Source organism: Mobula birostris, chromosome X, assembly GCF_030028105.1.
Source record: "Mobula birostris isolate sMobBir1 chromosome X, sMobBir1.hap1, whole genome shotgun sequence".
NCBI lineage: Eukaryota > Metazoa > Chordata > Chondrichthyes > Myliobatiformes > Myliobatidae > Mobula > Mobula birostris.
In genome coordinates, this window is record NC_092402.1 from 36,643,161 (window position 1) to 36,661,257 (window position 18,097).

The following is an 18,097-nucleotide window of genomic DNA, read 5'->3' on the forward strand; positions in this document are numbered from 1 at the left end:
AATAACAAGGTTGTCATGGTGGGAGATTTTAATTTCCCAAATATTGATTGGCATCTCCCTAGAATGAGGGGTTTAGATGGGGTGGAGTTTGTCAGGTGTGTTCAGGAAAGTTTCTTGAAACTTGTAGGCTTATCTACAGATTGTTACAGAGGAGAGGCTGTACTTGATCTGATATTGGGAAATGAACCTGGTCAGGTGTAAGATCTCTCAATGGGAGAGCACTTTGGAGATAGTGATCACAATTCTATCTCCTTTACCATAGCATTGGAGAGGGATAGGAATAGACAGGTTAGGAAAGCATTTAATTGGAGTAAGGGCAAATATGAGGCGATCAGGCAAGAACTTCGAAGCATATATTGGGAACAGATGTTCTCAGGGAAATGTACGGAAGAAATGTGGCAAACGTTCAGGGGATACTTGTGTGGTGTTCTGCATGGGTACATTCCAATGAAATAGGGAAAGGATGATAGGATACAGGAACCGTGGTGTACAAAAGCTGTCAAAAATCTAGTCAAGAAGAAAAGAGCTTACAAAAGGTTCAAAAAACTAGACAATGGTAGAGATCTAGAAGATTATAAGGCTAGCAGGAAGGAGCTTAAGAAAGAAACTAGGAGAGCCAGAAGGGGCCATGAGAAGGCCTTGGCAGACAGAATTAAGGAAAACCCCTAGGCATTCTACAAGTATGTGAAGAGCAAGAGGACAAGACGTGAGAGATTAGGACCAATCAAGTGTGACAGTGGAACAGTATGTATGGAAGCGGAGGAGAAAGCAGAGGTACTTAATGAGTACTTTGCTTCAGTATCCACTGCAGAAAAGGCTCCTGGCGATTGTAGGGATGATTTACAGAGGACTGAAAAGCTTGAGCATGTAGATATTAAGAGAGAGGATGTGCTGGAGCTTTTGGAAAGTATCATGATGGATAGGTCACCATGACTGGACGAGATGTACCTCAGGCTACTGTGGGAGGCAAGGGAGGTGATTGCTGAGCCTCTGGCGATGATCTTTGCATCATTAGTGGGGATGGGAGAGGTTCCGGAGGATTGGAGGGTTGCGATCAGTCTTACTTCAGTGGTTGGTAAGTTGATGGAGAAGAACCTGAGAGGTAGGATTTATGAACATTTGGAGAGGCATAACATGATTAGGAATAGTCAGCATGGCTTTGTAAAAGGCAGGTTGTGCCTTACGAGCCTGATTGAATTTTTTGAGGATGTAATTAAACACATTGATGAAGGTAGAACAGTAGATGTAGTGTATATGGATTTCAGCAAGGCATTTGACAAGATACCCCATGCAAGGCTTATTGAGAAAGTAAGGAGGCATGGGATCCAAGGAGACATTGCTTTGTGGATCCAGAACTGGCTTGCCCACAGAAGGCAAAGAGTGGTTGTAGATGTTTCATATTTTGCATGGAGGTCAGTGACCAATGGTGTGCCTCAGGGATCTGTTCTGGGACCCCTACTCTTCATGATTACTCTTCTGGATGAAGAAGTAGAGGGATGGGTTAGTAAATTTGCTGATGACACAAAGGTCGGAGGTGTTATGGATAGTGTGGAGGGCTGTCAGAGGTTATAGCGGGACATTGGTAGGATGCAAAACTAGACTGAGAAGTGGCAGATGGAGTTCAACCCAGATAAGCGTGATGTTGGTCATTTTGGTAGGCCAAATATGATGGCAGAATATAGTATTAATGGTCAGACTCTTGGCAGTGTGGAGGATCAGAGGGATCTTGGGGTTCAGTGTCCATAGGACACTCAAAGCTGCTGCACAGGGTGACTCTGTGGTTAAGAAAACATACGCTGCATTGGTCTTCATCAATCGTGGGATTGAGTTTAGGAGCCAAGAGGTAATATTGCAGCTATATAAAACCCTGGTCACACCCCACTTGGAGTACTGTGCTCGGTTCTGGTCACCTCACTACAGCAAGGATGTGGAAACCATAGAAAGGGTGCAGAGGAGATTTACAAGGATGTTGCCTGGATTGGGGAGCATGCCTTATGAGAATAGGTTGAGTGAACTCGGCCTTTTTTCCTTGGTGCGACGGAGGATGAGAGGTGACCTGACAGAGGTGTATATGATGATGAGAGGCATTGATCGTGTGGACAGTCAGAGGCTTCTTCCCAGGGCTGAAATGGCTAGCTCAAGAGGACACAGTTTTAAGGTGCTTGGAAGTAGGTACAGAGGAGCTATCAGGGCTAAGTTTTTTACGCAGAGAGTGGTGAGTGCGTGGAATGGGCTGTCTGCGATGGTGGTGGAGGCGGAAATGATAGGGTCTTTTAAGAGACTCTTGGACAGGTACATGGTGCTCAGAAAAATAGTGGGCTATGGGTAACCCTAGGTAACTTCTAAGGTAAGGACATGTTTGGCACAGCTTTGTGGGCCAAGGGCCTGTATTGTGCTGTAGGTTTTCTATGTTTTTATGTTTCTATCTTATTCAAACGTTTTTCCCTTCCTTTCCACTCCTGATGATGTCTCAGCCTGAAACATTATTCCTTTTCATTGATACCTGGCTGCTGAATTCCTCCATTTTGTTGTACAGTATGTGTTGCTCTGGGATTCCAGGAGCTACAGAAATGGTTGTGATTTTGACCTCACAATCTCTTTATGACATTGCACCTTAGTGGCTGCCTACACCATACTTTCTCTGTATCTCTTAACACTTTATTCTGCAATTCTTTTCCCTTTATAACATCACAAAGCACTGTGAAGAAATGCAAAGTTTTTCACTGTACCTTGGTACATATGATAATAAAAATCTAATTTACCAATTTAGAAATTACAGTATGGCAAATTGCCTTCATGCACCAGTAGAGCCTATTTCATGGAAGTAAATGATTTTTTAAGAGATTTGGGGAGTATCATCAAATTCTGTTTGCCCAACTGTTCTGTTTGTATATATCTTTCTTGAAAGTTTTACTGGCCCTAAAGTTATAAAACATTTGAGACACATGTAGAGTATATGCTGATTGCAACTACTGTGTAAACTGATTGTGAAATGAAGTCTGGCACATTTCAGTGCTTGGAGCTTGGAGCATTGTGAGTCTGGGTGAGGGTAAGTTAGATCGAGAAAGTTGAGCTCTGGTCTAAAAGGAACGTGGGATAGGTGAGGAGTAGCAGGTGGAGGTAGGTGAGATTAAGAAAATAGATCTATAGACTAGGAGAGCCAAGAATGATTGGTGGAATTGGAAGATGATAAATAGCTCCACATCTCACTTGGTGGAATTGGGGAATGATAAAAGTCATCAAAGCTCACTAACCTTCAGGCTTAATTTTCTCTCCATTCCAGATTCTAATTTTACAGCACAGATCCCAAACCACACCTTGTAAATTTTTAAAACCACTCAAATGCCCCAAAATCCAAGCCTTTTCAGATTCTGGTATCCACAACTATGACTTTCAATTTAATTATTCCCCACCTATTGTTTTCAGTCCTTATAACCTCCAATTCTTTATTCAAGAAATTTCCACCATTTGGTGCATCCAAAGATTGACTTTGTTCCAGATTCCTTCTTTTCCATATGACCAAATCATACTTAGTGTTTATGTTAGTTTCCACTAACCCATCCTAATTCAGTTACAAACTAACAATGGTATTTTCCACAGCAAAACTGTCTCAGGAGAACTAAAGCTCAGATGAATTTGTTATATGTCTTGTGTTCCTACTCCCATAATGTACACCTATGATCAGAATCAGGTTTATTTTCACTGACATGTTGCAAAATTTGTTGTTTTGCAGCCATAGTACCGTGCAATATATAAAATAAACAGCACAAGTTACAAACATAAATAATGCAAAAGAGGAATAATGAGGGGGGTGTTCATGGTCTGTACAGAAATCTGATGGCAAAGGGGAAGAAGCTGTTCAGAAAACACTTCAGTGTGGGACCTCCGGCTCCTGTACCGCCATCTCAGTGGTAGTAATAAGATTACATGTCTTGAATGGTGAGGGTCTTTAATCAATGATGCTACCTTGAGGCACAGCCACTTGAAGATGTCAGTGGTTGGGGAGGGTTGTGCCTGTGATAGAGCTAGCTGAGTGGGTCCTGGCCATTGAAATAACTGCCCTATTAATCACACTAACCTTTTCCACATGATTCCACAACTTGGTGGACATGTAAACAGTGACAAAATCAAATTTTCAAATTAAATCTGGAAACCAGCTTTCCATTCTTCAAGTTGGTGAACATTGAAAGGATCTTAAATCTAGTTTCCATAATAAAGCCTAAATTGTGACTATGGCATTCCTCCTTGCAGATGAGTAATCAATACTGGCAACAAATTTACTGGCTTAGAGACAGAAACATTTTAGCTATTAAAAGCAACTGTTAGTTATATGGTAACTAAAATGGGAAATTTAAAAATAAATGTATTAAATATTTCCAATAAACCATAAAGACTCCGGAACCCATTGTTGATAAAGCACGTTTAGTCTTTTTTGAGTTCTGAGTTTATACCCTTCGATAATATACTAGTGGATCACCACTGAGAAAGTTGAGAACTGCCTCCTTGAACCACTGCCATTTGTATGACGAAGGTGGGTGATATTTTTCCCTTGACAAATATAATCAAATTCCATTTTCATAACTCTTAACATGATATACATGTCTTTCATACTAGACCTTAGATTCTCAAGCATTTGAGACATCTATTCAGTATTGCTGATTGCAGCTAGAGTAAACACACCATGAAAGTTCTGGCACAGTGTTGTTGCTTCTACACAGAATGAACCATTAAGAAGGTGAGAGTAAGCCACCTTCTTGAAGTGTTATGTTCTCCTTGAAAGCTCTCCCACTCTGCTGTTAGATAAGGAGTTCTAGGATTTCAGTGCAGCAAAATGAAAAGTGTCACATATCATAAGACAGAATGTATGACTTCCTCTTATTGCTACACTCCTGATTCCTTTGTACCTCGTTAAATTGAGTTCTGGAGGTGTTCTGTAAGAAGAGAAATTATGCTATGAATAAAGATGAGTAGACTTATTGGGCCTATGATTATGATTATACAATAAAACAACAAAATCTACAATACCCTTAATATAGGGGTAATTAACCTAAGAATAGAAGCTAAGTGATAGGACTCTGATGAGTTGAAAGGGGAAAAAAGGAGTGACTGGCATTTTGAGAACTTGTCTTTATCAATAAAGATGACAAAGTCAAATTGCAACCTATTAATGAAAGAGAATATTACAACCAACAGATTAATATAACTATGCCACCAAACTATAATGAAAATTTGGTACTTGTGAAGAGGAAGTCCAAAGAATATTGGAACAATATTGTTAACGACTGGAATGTAATTAACATTGTGGGCAAGTAAACAATGCCTCAGGTTTATTACACTCTTGCATCTTAGTAAGGGAGTTGTGGGTCAAGACTCACTGTTGAGATTGGACCCCAAAAATTGTAGGCTAACGTTCTAGAACAGAGCAAATGATTAGATCAAGTGTTAAACTGAGGGCCCATTGCTGTCATGAGTGGCACTGTTTTCAAGAGCTATCTATTTTGGGCCCAATATGATGTTGATGCAATCATGCAGAAGGCACACCAGTGGCTCTACTTCATTAGAAGTTTGAGATTTGGTACATCTTCAAAGATTGGTAAATATGTTTATTCCTTTTATTTATCTATCTTTTGGAACTTGCAATCTTTACACTTTATGCTTTATTGTCGCCAAAACAATTGATACTAGAACATACAATCATCACAGTGATATTTGATTCTGCGCTTCCCACTCCCTGGATTACAAATATTAAATATTAAAAATAGTAAAAATTAGTAAATTAAAATTTTAAATTATAAATCATAAATAGAAAAATGGGAAGTAAGGTAGTGCAAAAAAACTGAGAGGCAGGTCTGGATATTTGAAGGGTACGGCCCAGATCCGGGTCAGGATCCGTTCAGCAGTCTTATCACAGTTGGAAAGAAGCTGTTCCCAAATCTGGCCGTACGAGTCTTCAAGCTCCTGAACCTTCTCCCGGAGGGAAGAGGGACGAAAAGTGTGTTGGCTGGGTGGGTCGTGTCCTTGATTATCCTGGCAGCACTGCTCTGACAGCGTGCGGTGTAAAGTGAGTCCAAGGAAGGAAGATTGGTTTGTGTGATGTGCTGCGCCGTGTTCACGATCTTCTGCAGCTTCTTTCGGTCTTGGACAGGACAACTTCCATACCAGGTTGTGATGCACCCTAGAAGAATGCTTTCTACGGTGCATCTATAAAAATTAGTGAGGGTTTTAGGGGATAGGCCAAATTTCTTTAGTTTTCTCAGGAAGTAAAGATACAATCTAGATACATTTTAAACAATTTTCTCTCAGAAAACATCTACAGTTGCTACATTGAGTATTAACCTTAATATATAAACATTAGAAATGAAATACTTCAATATTGGCAGTTTATTTCAACTGAAATCATCCAATTTGAGAATGGTATGTTTCTATTCTAAATGGTAATTACAGATTGCACTTTGTGGGAATGTCATTTGAATTGCATAGCAGTATCCCAAAAAAATGGCAGGAGGCTTTACCAAACATGGAATAGAAGAATCAAAATGGTAATGAAGTGGAACTGAGAACCTACTCTCTAGCTTAATATATGCACACGTTGTGCTGGTTCTGATTTAAGATATGTATATCAAATCACTTGATAATATTATGACCTAATAAAGCTCTCTTTGAAACTGGAGTTTTCATCAATACTCAAATTACCAGGAAAGTTCATTTTAATCTAATGTCGCCTATGACCGAAAGAACGTCTATAAATTAAATCTGGGTTTTTTAAATCAACGTGTCCTATTCCGTAAGAGTTTAATCCATTTGATGCGTCGAGGTCAGGATGTGATAATTAAAATAAGCAAAATGTGCTAAAGTCGAATGTCAGATAAGGATGCAGTCCTACAGTGCCAGGGATGTGCTTGAGTAGGTTACGGTCTGGGCGCAAGACCGGAGCTAGCCGGGCTCGCCTCGCGACGGCCACTATCCGCTCGGTATCCGATCCGTGACATGGGATCTGCATCGAAAGGCTAGGCCAAAGATATTGCCTTTACAAAGCTATAGCTCCTCCATTTTGTTAGGCTGAGCTTTTAGTTCGCTGATGGCGACGGTTTAAAGCCGATTGATCATTCTGCCTCCCGGTAGCACTCCCGACCAATATCCCTCCGCTGACGGGAGGCAATCCCTTGCAACCTCGGAAATGCCGGGTGACGAGTCTCATTTTACAGCCTGGACTTTGGGCAGGAATGGAAAAGGAAGACTGCCGAAATAACAGCATCCCTCCTATATCGATTGGCTGGTATCTGAGCCCTAACAAATCTTTGGCTTTGAGCGCCTTAATAGCGACTACGTGACGGTTTGGGACAACTTACTCTTCGTAGAGTAATTAAGAATATGAAGAATATTATATAATACATAATTAAATTAGACGAGCACTGAAACTATTCATGAATAAATTAAACTCATGGAAGTAATGATTTTCATTAAGAAAGAACTGTATTATCAAGCGTATTTCTAATTTGATTTTCATCTTTCATTAACTCCTCCCTCTATAATAGTGGTGAAGTCGCCTATGTGCCGAGCGTAAGGATATTTCTCCCCTATTCAAACCAAAAGCATTAGATAGGCGGTCTCTTGGTCTGAACCTAAGATTGACAAAGGAAAGGGGCAGTAAGGTGTCACTTCTTATCTGGCAGGTCGCCAACTTTGAGCAAACTCTACCAATCAACATCGAAAATAGGTGGGTTTTCAGTTCCCATTCGTAATTGAGTGACCACAGTTTTTCGCTGGGGGTTGTGGGGGCTATAGTTTGCTTTTCAGCAGCTTGTGTTGGGGGTGGGGAGAAATAGAACTACAAATCCTGTCAGCCCAAGCGCGTCAGGCCATGCGCATTGTTACGTCACCTCTGGTATATAAAGGCCTCCTCAGGCAACAGAAGCAGCAGTTGAGGAGTGAGGGGCTAGCGAGGTGTATGTGAGATCGCGACTTAGAGGAGAGTGGATTCGTTAGTTGGTGCTTCATATTTTCCTTTATTTTATGTATGAAAGACAACAACCTCTCGCTTGGCGCTGAGTGACTATGAGTGGGCCAGTGATTTCTGCGGCAACTGATAACCTGATGGCCCGGATCGGGGAGGGAGAGCGGAGTCAGAGTTCAGGTGGACAGCCGCTGAATCTGGCACATCGGTCACCAACCGTTGGCCCTGGCGTCGTGCCGGAGATGCAGGCCGATCCGAGCCGTGACAGCAGAGGGCGAGCGCCGCTCGAGCGCGCAAGTGACGCCGAGACTGAGCTCGTCGTTCCAGTGCGAGGAGGCGGTAGCAGCGGCGAAGGAGGAGGAACTCCAGCCATGGTAGGAGGAGGAGGGGGAGGAGGCAGCAGCGGAGGAGGTGGTGGCAAGAGGAGGCACCGGAGGCGACCGTCCAAGAAGAAGCGTCGCTGGAAGCCCTACTTCAAGCTATCTTGGGAGGAGAAGAAACAGCTGGATGAGAGGGAGAGCGTACGGGCGGCCAAGACCCGGGCCGAGATGTTCGCGAAAGGTTTTACTGTGGCTCCCTACAACACCACCCAGTTCCTCATGGAGGAACACAACCAGGAGGAGCCCGACCTCAACACCGGCGTCTGCCCTAAACGTGTCAACAAGTCGGATGAGACGAGCGAGGAGGAAGAGCTGGATGAGGAGGATCAGGACAGCGGCAGCGATGGCATGGGAGGCAACGGCAGCGAATTCCTGCAGAGAGACTTCTCCGAAACTTACGAGAAGTATCACGCAGAGAGCCTGCAGAATATGACCAAGCAGGAGCTGATTCGGGAATACCTGGAGCTGGAGAAGTGCCTGTCCAGGCTGGAAGATGAGAACAACCGGCTGCGGTGCCGCTTGGAAGGGAAGAAAGTGGCCCGGGGTAACGAGGTGATGGAAAACAAGATCAGAGAACTGGAAGGAGAGATTGAGAGACTGAGAGCCGAAAACCTCGAGCTCCAGGAAGAAAACGAACAGTATAAACGGAAAAATAGACTGTCAGAAAATGATTAAAACCTGAACTCGGGTTACAAATCTAAAAACGAAGACCATATTTTTAGTCTGTACAAATTCTAGATTTGTTTTGGATTATGTTTATTTGACACGATCTAATTGGCTTATTTTGAAATTTGGGTTAGGATAACTTTTTCCCCTTTTTACATTTTTAGCATCTGCCTTTGCAGAAAGTTGGAAATAACTTTAACTTGTGTTTTATACAAGTCTTTCCCCAGCCACATTTTGCTACGTGTGTAATCTGAACCAAACTATAGGCAGGTAGAGGAGATGAATTCTCTACACTTTTTAATAAAATGGGTTTTATTTTGGGGATGTGATTTTTTTTTTAAACCAGTATGTTGAGTTGCTTTCTGTCAGTTTATTGTAAACGTGATTTTTCTGAAATGTTGCCAAATGTATAATGCCTATGGTACCCAATCCTCTGTTTAGAGGAAGATCTGTCCAAACCATTAAATTATGGCTACTCAAAAAAAAAATGCATGAATTTTCAACGGCTGTTATAAACCAGTGGGTAGTGATCCCTCTAATTGTGGATTTTATCACTTTTTAATATTTGACTGTACTATTCAATTGGTCAGGAGCATTGACTAATCCTGTTAGTGTTTTTCTTTTGTAAAAGCCCTTAAATGTGTAACTTTTGTGTATTGATCCACTTTTTTCTCAAATTGTTCCATTTATTGTGGGAATTATATGGGGCAAACCAAACTAGCAAGTAACGAATGTTACTATGTTTCAAATTTCTGTTATAAAATGTGGCAACAACATCTTGGCTATACTTCCCAAGGAAAAACTTGGGTATTAAGATTGAGGTGAAATTTGTTTTAAAAAAAAAATAAATGTACCTTTTACATGGCACTAAATAAAAACATAAAATTAGTGTCTTTAAATTCTTGTGTTTAATGATGAACAAATAATTTGGGAGCTCAGTAGTCTTTGGTTCTTTCCATTAGTGGTTGAGCATTCTGCAAAATTATCTTTTTAAATATTTATGGATCTGGAACTTAAAGCTTAGGGATTTATCATTTTAAAAAGAAAATGTCTCAGTTGATATTGGTCTCTGCTGGAATAAGTGTGACTAGAGATGTAGTAAAGGTGTATCCTTAGCTGATTGGTTGTAATTTTAAAGAGGAAAGTAGTTTGAGTAAACTGAGGTAATAATGAGGACACCTTTCTCTTTTTATTGTCCCCCAATCAATGGGCAAGTTACTTGGTGGTTAACTGTGTTAGTCGCTACTCTTGATGAATGGAAAGATCCCATTTATTACACCTACAATGGGATTGCTGGAATTCAACTTTTCTTTGCAATATTTCTATTGGAGACATTTTTGATATGACAATGTTACAGTTTGGTTAGAAACTTGTTGAGTTTTGGAACTGCTGAAATTAACCATTTAAAGGAGTATAGATTGAAAAGTATGAGAATCAAAATTATTACTGTTGCAATCAACTGTACAGGCAAATTTTGGCTTGCCAAATAGAACAAAGCTATTTTGTACTCAAAATTTAGCTTACTAATTATGTTTAACAATTCCAGTGTTCAAGAATTGTCTCACATTTGTTCTTTTTTGGTAGGATGAATTTCTCCTAGAATGTCATCAGTATAGTTGTTGACAAAACTATTAATCAAGCATATTGTAGCTTGAGAAGTAAAACTTCTTGTGTTTTGGCTCAATTTCTAGTTAGTACCTTCCTCAGAGGAGCTAGTATTTTGAAAGCTTTGGACACTTTGTAAAGGTGTATGTAATATGGTTATTGTCTGACTTACTGAACGGAGCTCAACAATGAATAGGTAGGCTGGAAATACTCAAATACCTTTTTTTATTAGGTGAGTACTGATGTTGAAATAAAGATTTCAATACTCCCCATGATTGCTAAGTGATTCTCTTGTGTTGGGGTTCCCAACCCGGGGTCCACAGACCCCTTGCTTAATGATATTGGTCCATGGCATAAAAAAGGTTGGGAGCCCCTGCTCTACTTGAATAGAAACTGATGGAAACAAAAAAATGTAGTTAATATAATCAGAAATGTTCAGTTTTCCAAAGCTGACTATAAATAAATGGTTTGTAAGTTAATGTTATTTTAATGTGCATCTTGGCCTTATAACAGCCACAGTTTTCTGTTCATTTTTCTTTGTTCAAGGCTATATTTGACTTTGCACTTTTTTAATTGTACTTGATTTAATACATGAAGTGTTGGAAATTTCCTTTTTAAGTTGCAGTATTAGGTTTTGCAAGGGTACATCTCAACACTTGTTCCCATGCCTTCATATAACTCTGATCGTGGTGGGGGGTGGCTAGGCAGGTGCTACACCTTGCTCAAGAGAGACTTGTAGGCTAATGGAAGGGAGGAATGCCTTGTACCTCCTTTGGTCGAGGTGTTTAAGCAGTATCGCTATCTTAATGTGGAGCATATTAATGGACACTGGATACCCCCCTAATTTTCTTATATTATGTTCATATTATTTTTATTGCTTTGGTTTGTTATTTTGTTCACTCACAATTTGATTAATGGTCAGTTGCACTAGCAACGGTAATATTTTAGGAGGTTAATTGATGGTTACAAGGGGCAAAGCTTATACAGGCACTTGGGGCAGCTGAGGGGTCCTGGGGGCACGGGAGTGTGTATGTGATGCAGTAGACAGGGACAGCCCGGCAGCATGCTTGGGAAGCCGATGCGCTGTGGTCCGGTATTTCCAGAAAGGAAAATAAAGATGTTATTTTAAACTTCTGCACGCCTGGAAGTCCCTTTTGTGTCCAAGTGTGCAACATTAAGAACACTATAGAAATGGAAAAAATCAGTTTAAGGAACTTTTGCATTCATGTGGATGTAATACTGTAATGTATTTAAATAAGATTATTTGTAATATTGTACAGGAGCTATGTTCAGATGGAGGCTTGTAAGTGATTTGACTTCCAAGAAGGCCCAACAGATGAGTTAAAATGGACACCTGTGTTCCTGAATATGGCATACATTGAATGACAACCTACTCATAACTATCTTATGTTCCTTTTTTAATTCTTGATATTTCCACAATCTTCTGATATGAAGTTGCATAGTGTAACATGCTGCTCTATGGTTACACTATTTTCTCCATACCTTTTTCATTATGCATTTCCAGGTCTAGACTAGAGATTCCGTGGAAGTGGTGAATAAGTGATTGTGGTACTCCTTTTATAGTCAACTGAAAGAGGCAACGCAGTTTATTTCTCAAATAAATAAAGGCTTAACAAAGCAAGCTTCCAGTGTCAGGATATTATCTCCAGTCAAAAAAAAATTATCCCCTGCTGAATTAGTTTCAAAGCAACATTTTGCATTTGTGCATCGTCATGCAGCAATTTTCTTTTTGTGAATCCTCAAGTCACTGGATGAACTGCAGCCTTCAGGTGAAAAGTGATACAATTGGTGGGGGGGAGGGATGAGGAAGTGGCTAGAATGTAAACTATGTAGTTCCTAAATAACAAGTGATAGAATTCCACCTAAAGTGGGTTTTTTTTTAAGTGGGCCAACTATTTTAATTCCTATCCACGTTCTTACAATTTACAATGACCAATTAACTTACTTGGTACATTTTTGGACTGTGGGAAGAGCATGGGGGGGGGGGGGGGGAGCCCATGCATTCTATAGGTAGGAAGTACAGAGATTCCTTACAGAACGGTGCTAGAATTGTACTCTGGATGCCTTGAGCATCATATTAACTGCTCCACTACTCTCAGTCTGAAATGTTCACTGGTTATTTGTTTCCATAGATGCTGCCTGACCAGAGTTCCTCCAGCATTTTATGTGTTGCTCTGGGTTTCCAGCATCCTCAGATGTATAAATGATAGAATCATTCATTGTGCTTAGCCTGACTATAATTTCTTCTGATTGTAAAAACTTACTCTCAAAGGTAGCATCACTCTTCCACACTTTGACTCCTAGATGATGTGTGGTTACCACAACTGTGTGTTTACTAAAACTTGAATTAGCAAATTAAAAGGAATTCAAACATTCCCCTATATGTCACCCCCCCCCCCCTATAACAAACTTCTTGCTAGTAGTGTGTTCACTTGCAGACCTAACAAATCAGTTACTTGGACCTGATGTAGTGTCTATTGGAAAGCTACACACTTTTAAATGAGTTTCATGTCTTGAATTCAATGCTGAGTACATGCCAGGTGTTTTCAAAACAGCAAAGAAGGAAAAGCCATTTGAGAGTCAGTGATCTATGAGAGGCAAAATATTGCAGTTAGTTGCTTGCTAAGTATTAAGTCAAGGAATGGTACATGGACAAAGTGCACCTTAGCAAAATAACTAATTATGCACATATTATATGCTTAACAATTGGTTTATCAAGTACTATTTAATTTGCCAAACTATAAACCACCCCAGCAGCCTCCCATGCATCAGAACATACAGTCACTGTTGTGGATGTAAAAATCAGTCTTCTGGAGGGTGAACCTATGGAAAGAATCTGAGCTGGATAGTGCTCCTGATAGTTTCCTTAGATCCTATGCAGATCAGCTGGCAGGGGCATTTGCAGGTATTTTTAAACCTCTCTCTGCTTTAATCTGAGTTTCTAATGTTTTAAGGAGACCACTATCATCTGGGTACCTAAGAAGACAGAGTATTGTGCTTTAATGGCTACTGCCCAGTGGCTTTGACATCCACAATGAAGTGCTTTAAGAAGCTGCATCTGGCACACATTAACTCCAATTTCCTCGACAATCTTAACCTACTGCAATTCACCTACTGCTGAAACAGGTCTATGGCAGATGCCATCTCACTGGCCCTACACTCATCTTTGGAGCATCTGGACAAAGATACCTACTACATTAGGGCATTTGATGGTTCTGCACCTGTACTCGCTGGAGTTTAAAAGAATGTGCGGCAGGAGGGGGAGATGGAAATCTCATTGAAGCTTACTAACTAGTGAAAGGCCTAGATAGAGTGGACATGGAGCGGATCTTTTAAATAGTGGGAGAGTCTAGGACCAGAGAGCACAGCCTCAGAATACAAGGATGTCCATTTAGAACAGAGATGAAGATTAGTAATGGTGTGAATGGTTATGGGAAGAAGGCAGGAGAATGGGTTGAGAGGGAAAATAAATTAGCCATGGAGCAGACATGATGGGCCAAATTTATTTATTGAGATACAACGCAGAATAAGCCCTTCTGGCCCTTCGAGCTGCACTGCCCAGCAATAATTGCCCAATTTAATCTGAGCCTAATCTCAAGACAATTTATAATGACCAATTAACCTACCGACTGGTATGTCCTTGGACTGGGGGAGGAAACCCATGTGGTCATAGGGAAAACAAATGGCCTAATCCTGTTCCTATGTCTTATAGACTACACCGCTGCCTTCAGTACTACAATTCTGAGCAAATGCTTCTCTAAACTCCTAGATCTGGGATTCAGCACCTCCCTTTGTCACTCGGTCCTTGACTTCCTGACCAACAGATCGCAATCAGTAGGGATAGATAGCAACACCTCAGCCATGATTATCTTCAACACTGGTGCCCCACAGGGTTGCTTCCTCACCCCCTACTCCTTGTACAGTTATGACTGCATGGCCATATTCTACTCTAACTCAATCCATGTCTGCAGATGATACCACTGTAGATCCTATGTCAAATAACAATAAGTTGGAGTACAGGAAGGAGGTAGAAAGCCTGGAGACATGGTGGTGTGACAAAAATCAATGTCAGCAAAACAGAAGAGCTGGTCACTGACTTCAGGGAGGTGAGCAGTGTCCATATGTGATCCTTTATCTTGTGGTTTTATAACAAAAAATCTTTTGAATAGAATCATTGTAGCACAGGAAGTGGTGAGTTGGCTGTTTATAAGAGCATCTCATTCACTGATACATCCCTGCAGTTTAGCAAATGATTTTTCCACAACTATAATCTAATTCCTTTTTTGAAAGCCATGATTAAGTCAGCATCCACCATCCTTTCAGGCAATGAACTTTATATCAAAAGTACTTCGTGAAAAATATTTCCTTAATGATACTTTTGCTTTATTTGCAACATCTGCTTGCTCTGATTCTTGATCATTTTCACGGTGGAAATAATTTCTCTTAATAGCTTTATCTGTTTGTTGGTGGCAGAAACTACAGATCTGTTGAGTGCTCAGTCTGGTGTGGTGAATGGAAAACCACAATTCAGGAGAAAGGATGCTATCTCACAAGTACTGGTATTGAGTGTTGTCAGGCAGATACAACAGAGCTGCAGAAACTGCAATGATGGAGGGTGTTCTTACGGACAGCAAGGTGAGAGTGGGTATAGTCAAGGTAGCTATGGAAGTCTGAACTTGTAATGCATATTTGTCATTAACTTGTCCCTGACATGGTGACAAAGAAGTCAAGAATGGAAAAGGAAGAGTCAGAGGCTATGTGAAAGTGCAATGTTGGCAGAAAAGGTGATGAAAAGTTTGAGTTCTGTGCAAGGCGTAACGTTGTACCAACGCAATCGTCAGTGTACTGGAAAAAGCGGCAAAGGAGTTGCAGGAGAACTTGTTCAATATGAGAATAAAAACTGCAGGGGGGCGGGGATTGATTGGACTACAGTTCAAGATTGAAGCAAAGGACCCTCTGGTCATCCTGGTATAGGATAGAGATGTAGGCAATGTGAAGTCCATTGTGAAAATAAGATGGTTCGCTCTAGGAAACCAGAAACAATCAGAGCAATAGAGAGCATCAGATGTGTCATGAATGTAAGTGGGAATTGTCTCACCAAGGAGAGAAAAGATAGTGAAGGTAGAAAGATAAACACGAGGAATTCTGCAGATGCTGGAAATTCAAGCAACACACATCAAAATTGCTGGTGAACGCAGCAAGCCAGGCAGCATCTCTAGGAAGAGGTACAGCCGACGTTTCAGGCCGAGACCCTTCGTCAGGACTAACTGAAGGAGGAGCTAGTAAGAGATTTGAAAGTGGGAGGGGAAGGGGGAGATCCAAAATGATAGGAGAAGACAGGAGGGGGAGGGATGGAGCCAAGAGCTGGACAGGTGATTGGCAAAGGGGATATGAGAGGATCATGGGACAGGAGACCCAGGGAGAAGAAAAGGTGGGGGGAACCCAGAGGATGGGCAAGGAGTATAGTTAGAGGGACAGAGGGAGAAAAAGGATAGTGAGAGAAAGAATGTGTGTATAAAAATAAATAACAGATGGGGTACGAGGGGGAGGTGGGGCATTAGCCGAAGTTAGAGAAGTCAATGTTCATGCCATCAGGTTGGAGGCTACCCAGACAGAATATAAGGTGTTGTTCCTCCAACCTGATTGTGGCTTCATCTTTACAGTAGAGGAGGCCGTGGATAGACATGTCAGAATGGGAATGGGACGTGGAATTAAAATGTGTGGCCACTGGGAGATCCTGCTTTCTCTGGCGGACAGAGCGTAGGTGTTCAGCAAAACGACCTCCCAGTCTGCGTTGGGTCTCACCAATATATAGAAGGCCACATCGGGAGCACTGGACGCAGTATATCACCCCAGCCGACTCAGAGGTGAAGTGTCGCCACACCTGGAAGGACTGTCTGGGGCCCTGAATGGTGGTAAGGGAGGAAGTGTAAGGGCATGTGTAGCACTTGTTCCGCTTACAAGGATAAGTGCCAGGAGGGAGATCAGTGGGGAGGGATGGGGGGAATGAATGGACAAGGGAGTCGCGTAGGGAGCGATCCCTGCGGAAAGCAGATGGGGAGGGAGGGGAAGATGTGCTTAGTGGTGGGATCCCGTTGGAGGCGGCGGAAGTTACGGAGAATAATATGTTGGACCCGGAGGGTGGTGGGGTAGTAGGTGAGGACAAGGGGAACCCTATTCCTAGTGGGGTGGCGGGAGGATGGAGTATGAGCAGATGTGCGTGATTCCAACGGGATCCCACCACTAAACACATCTTTCCCTCCCCGCCTCTCTCTGCTTTCCGCAAGGATCGCTCCCTACGTGACTCCCTTGTCCATTCATCCCCCCCCATCCCTCCCCACCGATCTCCCTCCAGGCACTTATCCTTGTAAGCGGAACAATTGCTACACATGCCCTTACACTTCCTCCCTTACCACCATTCAGGGCCCCAGACAGTCCTTCCAGGTGAGGCGACACTTCACCTGTGAGTTGGCTGGGGTGATATACTGCGTCCAGTGCTCCCGATGTGGCCTTCTATATATCGGCGAGACCCAGCGCAGACTGGGAGATCGTTTTGCTGAACACCTACGCTCTGTCCGCCAGAGAAAGCAGGATCTCCCAGTGGCCACACATTTTAATTCCACGTCCCATTCCCATTCTGATATGTCTATCCACGGCCTCCTCTACTGTAAAGATGAAGCCACACTCAGGTTGGAGGAACAACACCTTATATTCCGTCTGGGTAGCCTCCAACCTGATGGCATGAACATTGACTTGTCTAACTTCCGCTAATGCCCCACCTCCCCCTCGTACCCCGTCCGTTATTTATTTATATACACACATTCTTTCTCTCTCTCTCTCTCCTTTTTCTCCCTCTGTCCCTCTGACTATACCCCTTGCCCATCCTCTGGGTTTTTCCCCCCCTCCCCCTTTTCCTTCTCCCTGGATCTCCTGTCCCATGATCCTCTCATATCCCCTTTGCCTATCACCCGACCAGCTCGTAGCTCCATCCCTCCCCCTCCTGTCTTCTCCTATCATTTTGGATCTCCCCCTCCCACTTTCAAATCTCTTACTAGCACTTTCTTCAGTTAGTCCTGACGAAGGGTCTCGGCCTGAAATGTCGACTGTACCTCTTCCTAGAGATGCTGCCTGGCCTGCTGCATTCACCAGCAACTTTGATGTGTCTTGAAGGTAGAAGGAAATAACTTGTGTGGGATGAGAGCATATTGAAATGAATCTATTAGGTCAATGCTTCTCATGGATATTGGGAAGAAGGTGAAGAGGGCCTCTACATTTTATGACTGGAAGCTGTGGACGTGAAGTCAGTCTACAGGAGAGAATATTCAATTATGGTTTATTTCATGCCTACTTGCATTAAATTTGGTGGAGCAGACTTGATGGGCTGAATGATCTAATTCTGCCCCTATACCTTATGATCTAAGTTCCATCTGTTTCATGAATGTCCATTTTTTTTCACCCTTAGCCCTAATTT

General features: G+C 42.0%; 1 protein-coding gene across 1 annotated transcript; it reads left to right on the forward strand.

Annotated features, from left to right (window-relative positions):
* The first annotated feature begins 7,899 nt into the window (after nucleotides 1-7,899).
* LOC140191677 (protein HEXIM1-like) lies at nucleotides 7,900-9,888 on the forward strand. The gene has a single exon (XM_072249302.1). The coding sequence runs from the start codon at nucleotides 8,056-8,058 to the stop codon at nucleotides 9,007-9,009; it is 954 nt and encodes a 317-aa protein (XP_072105403.1). The 5' UTR covers nucleotides 7,900-8,055; the 3' UTR covers nucleotides 9,010-9,888.
* The last annotated feature ends 8,209 nt before the right edge of the window (nucleotides 9,889-18,097 follow it).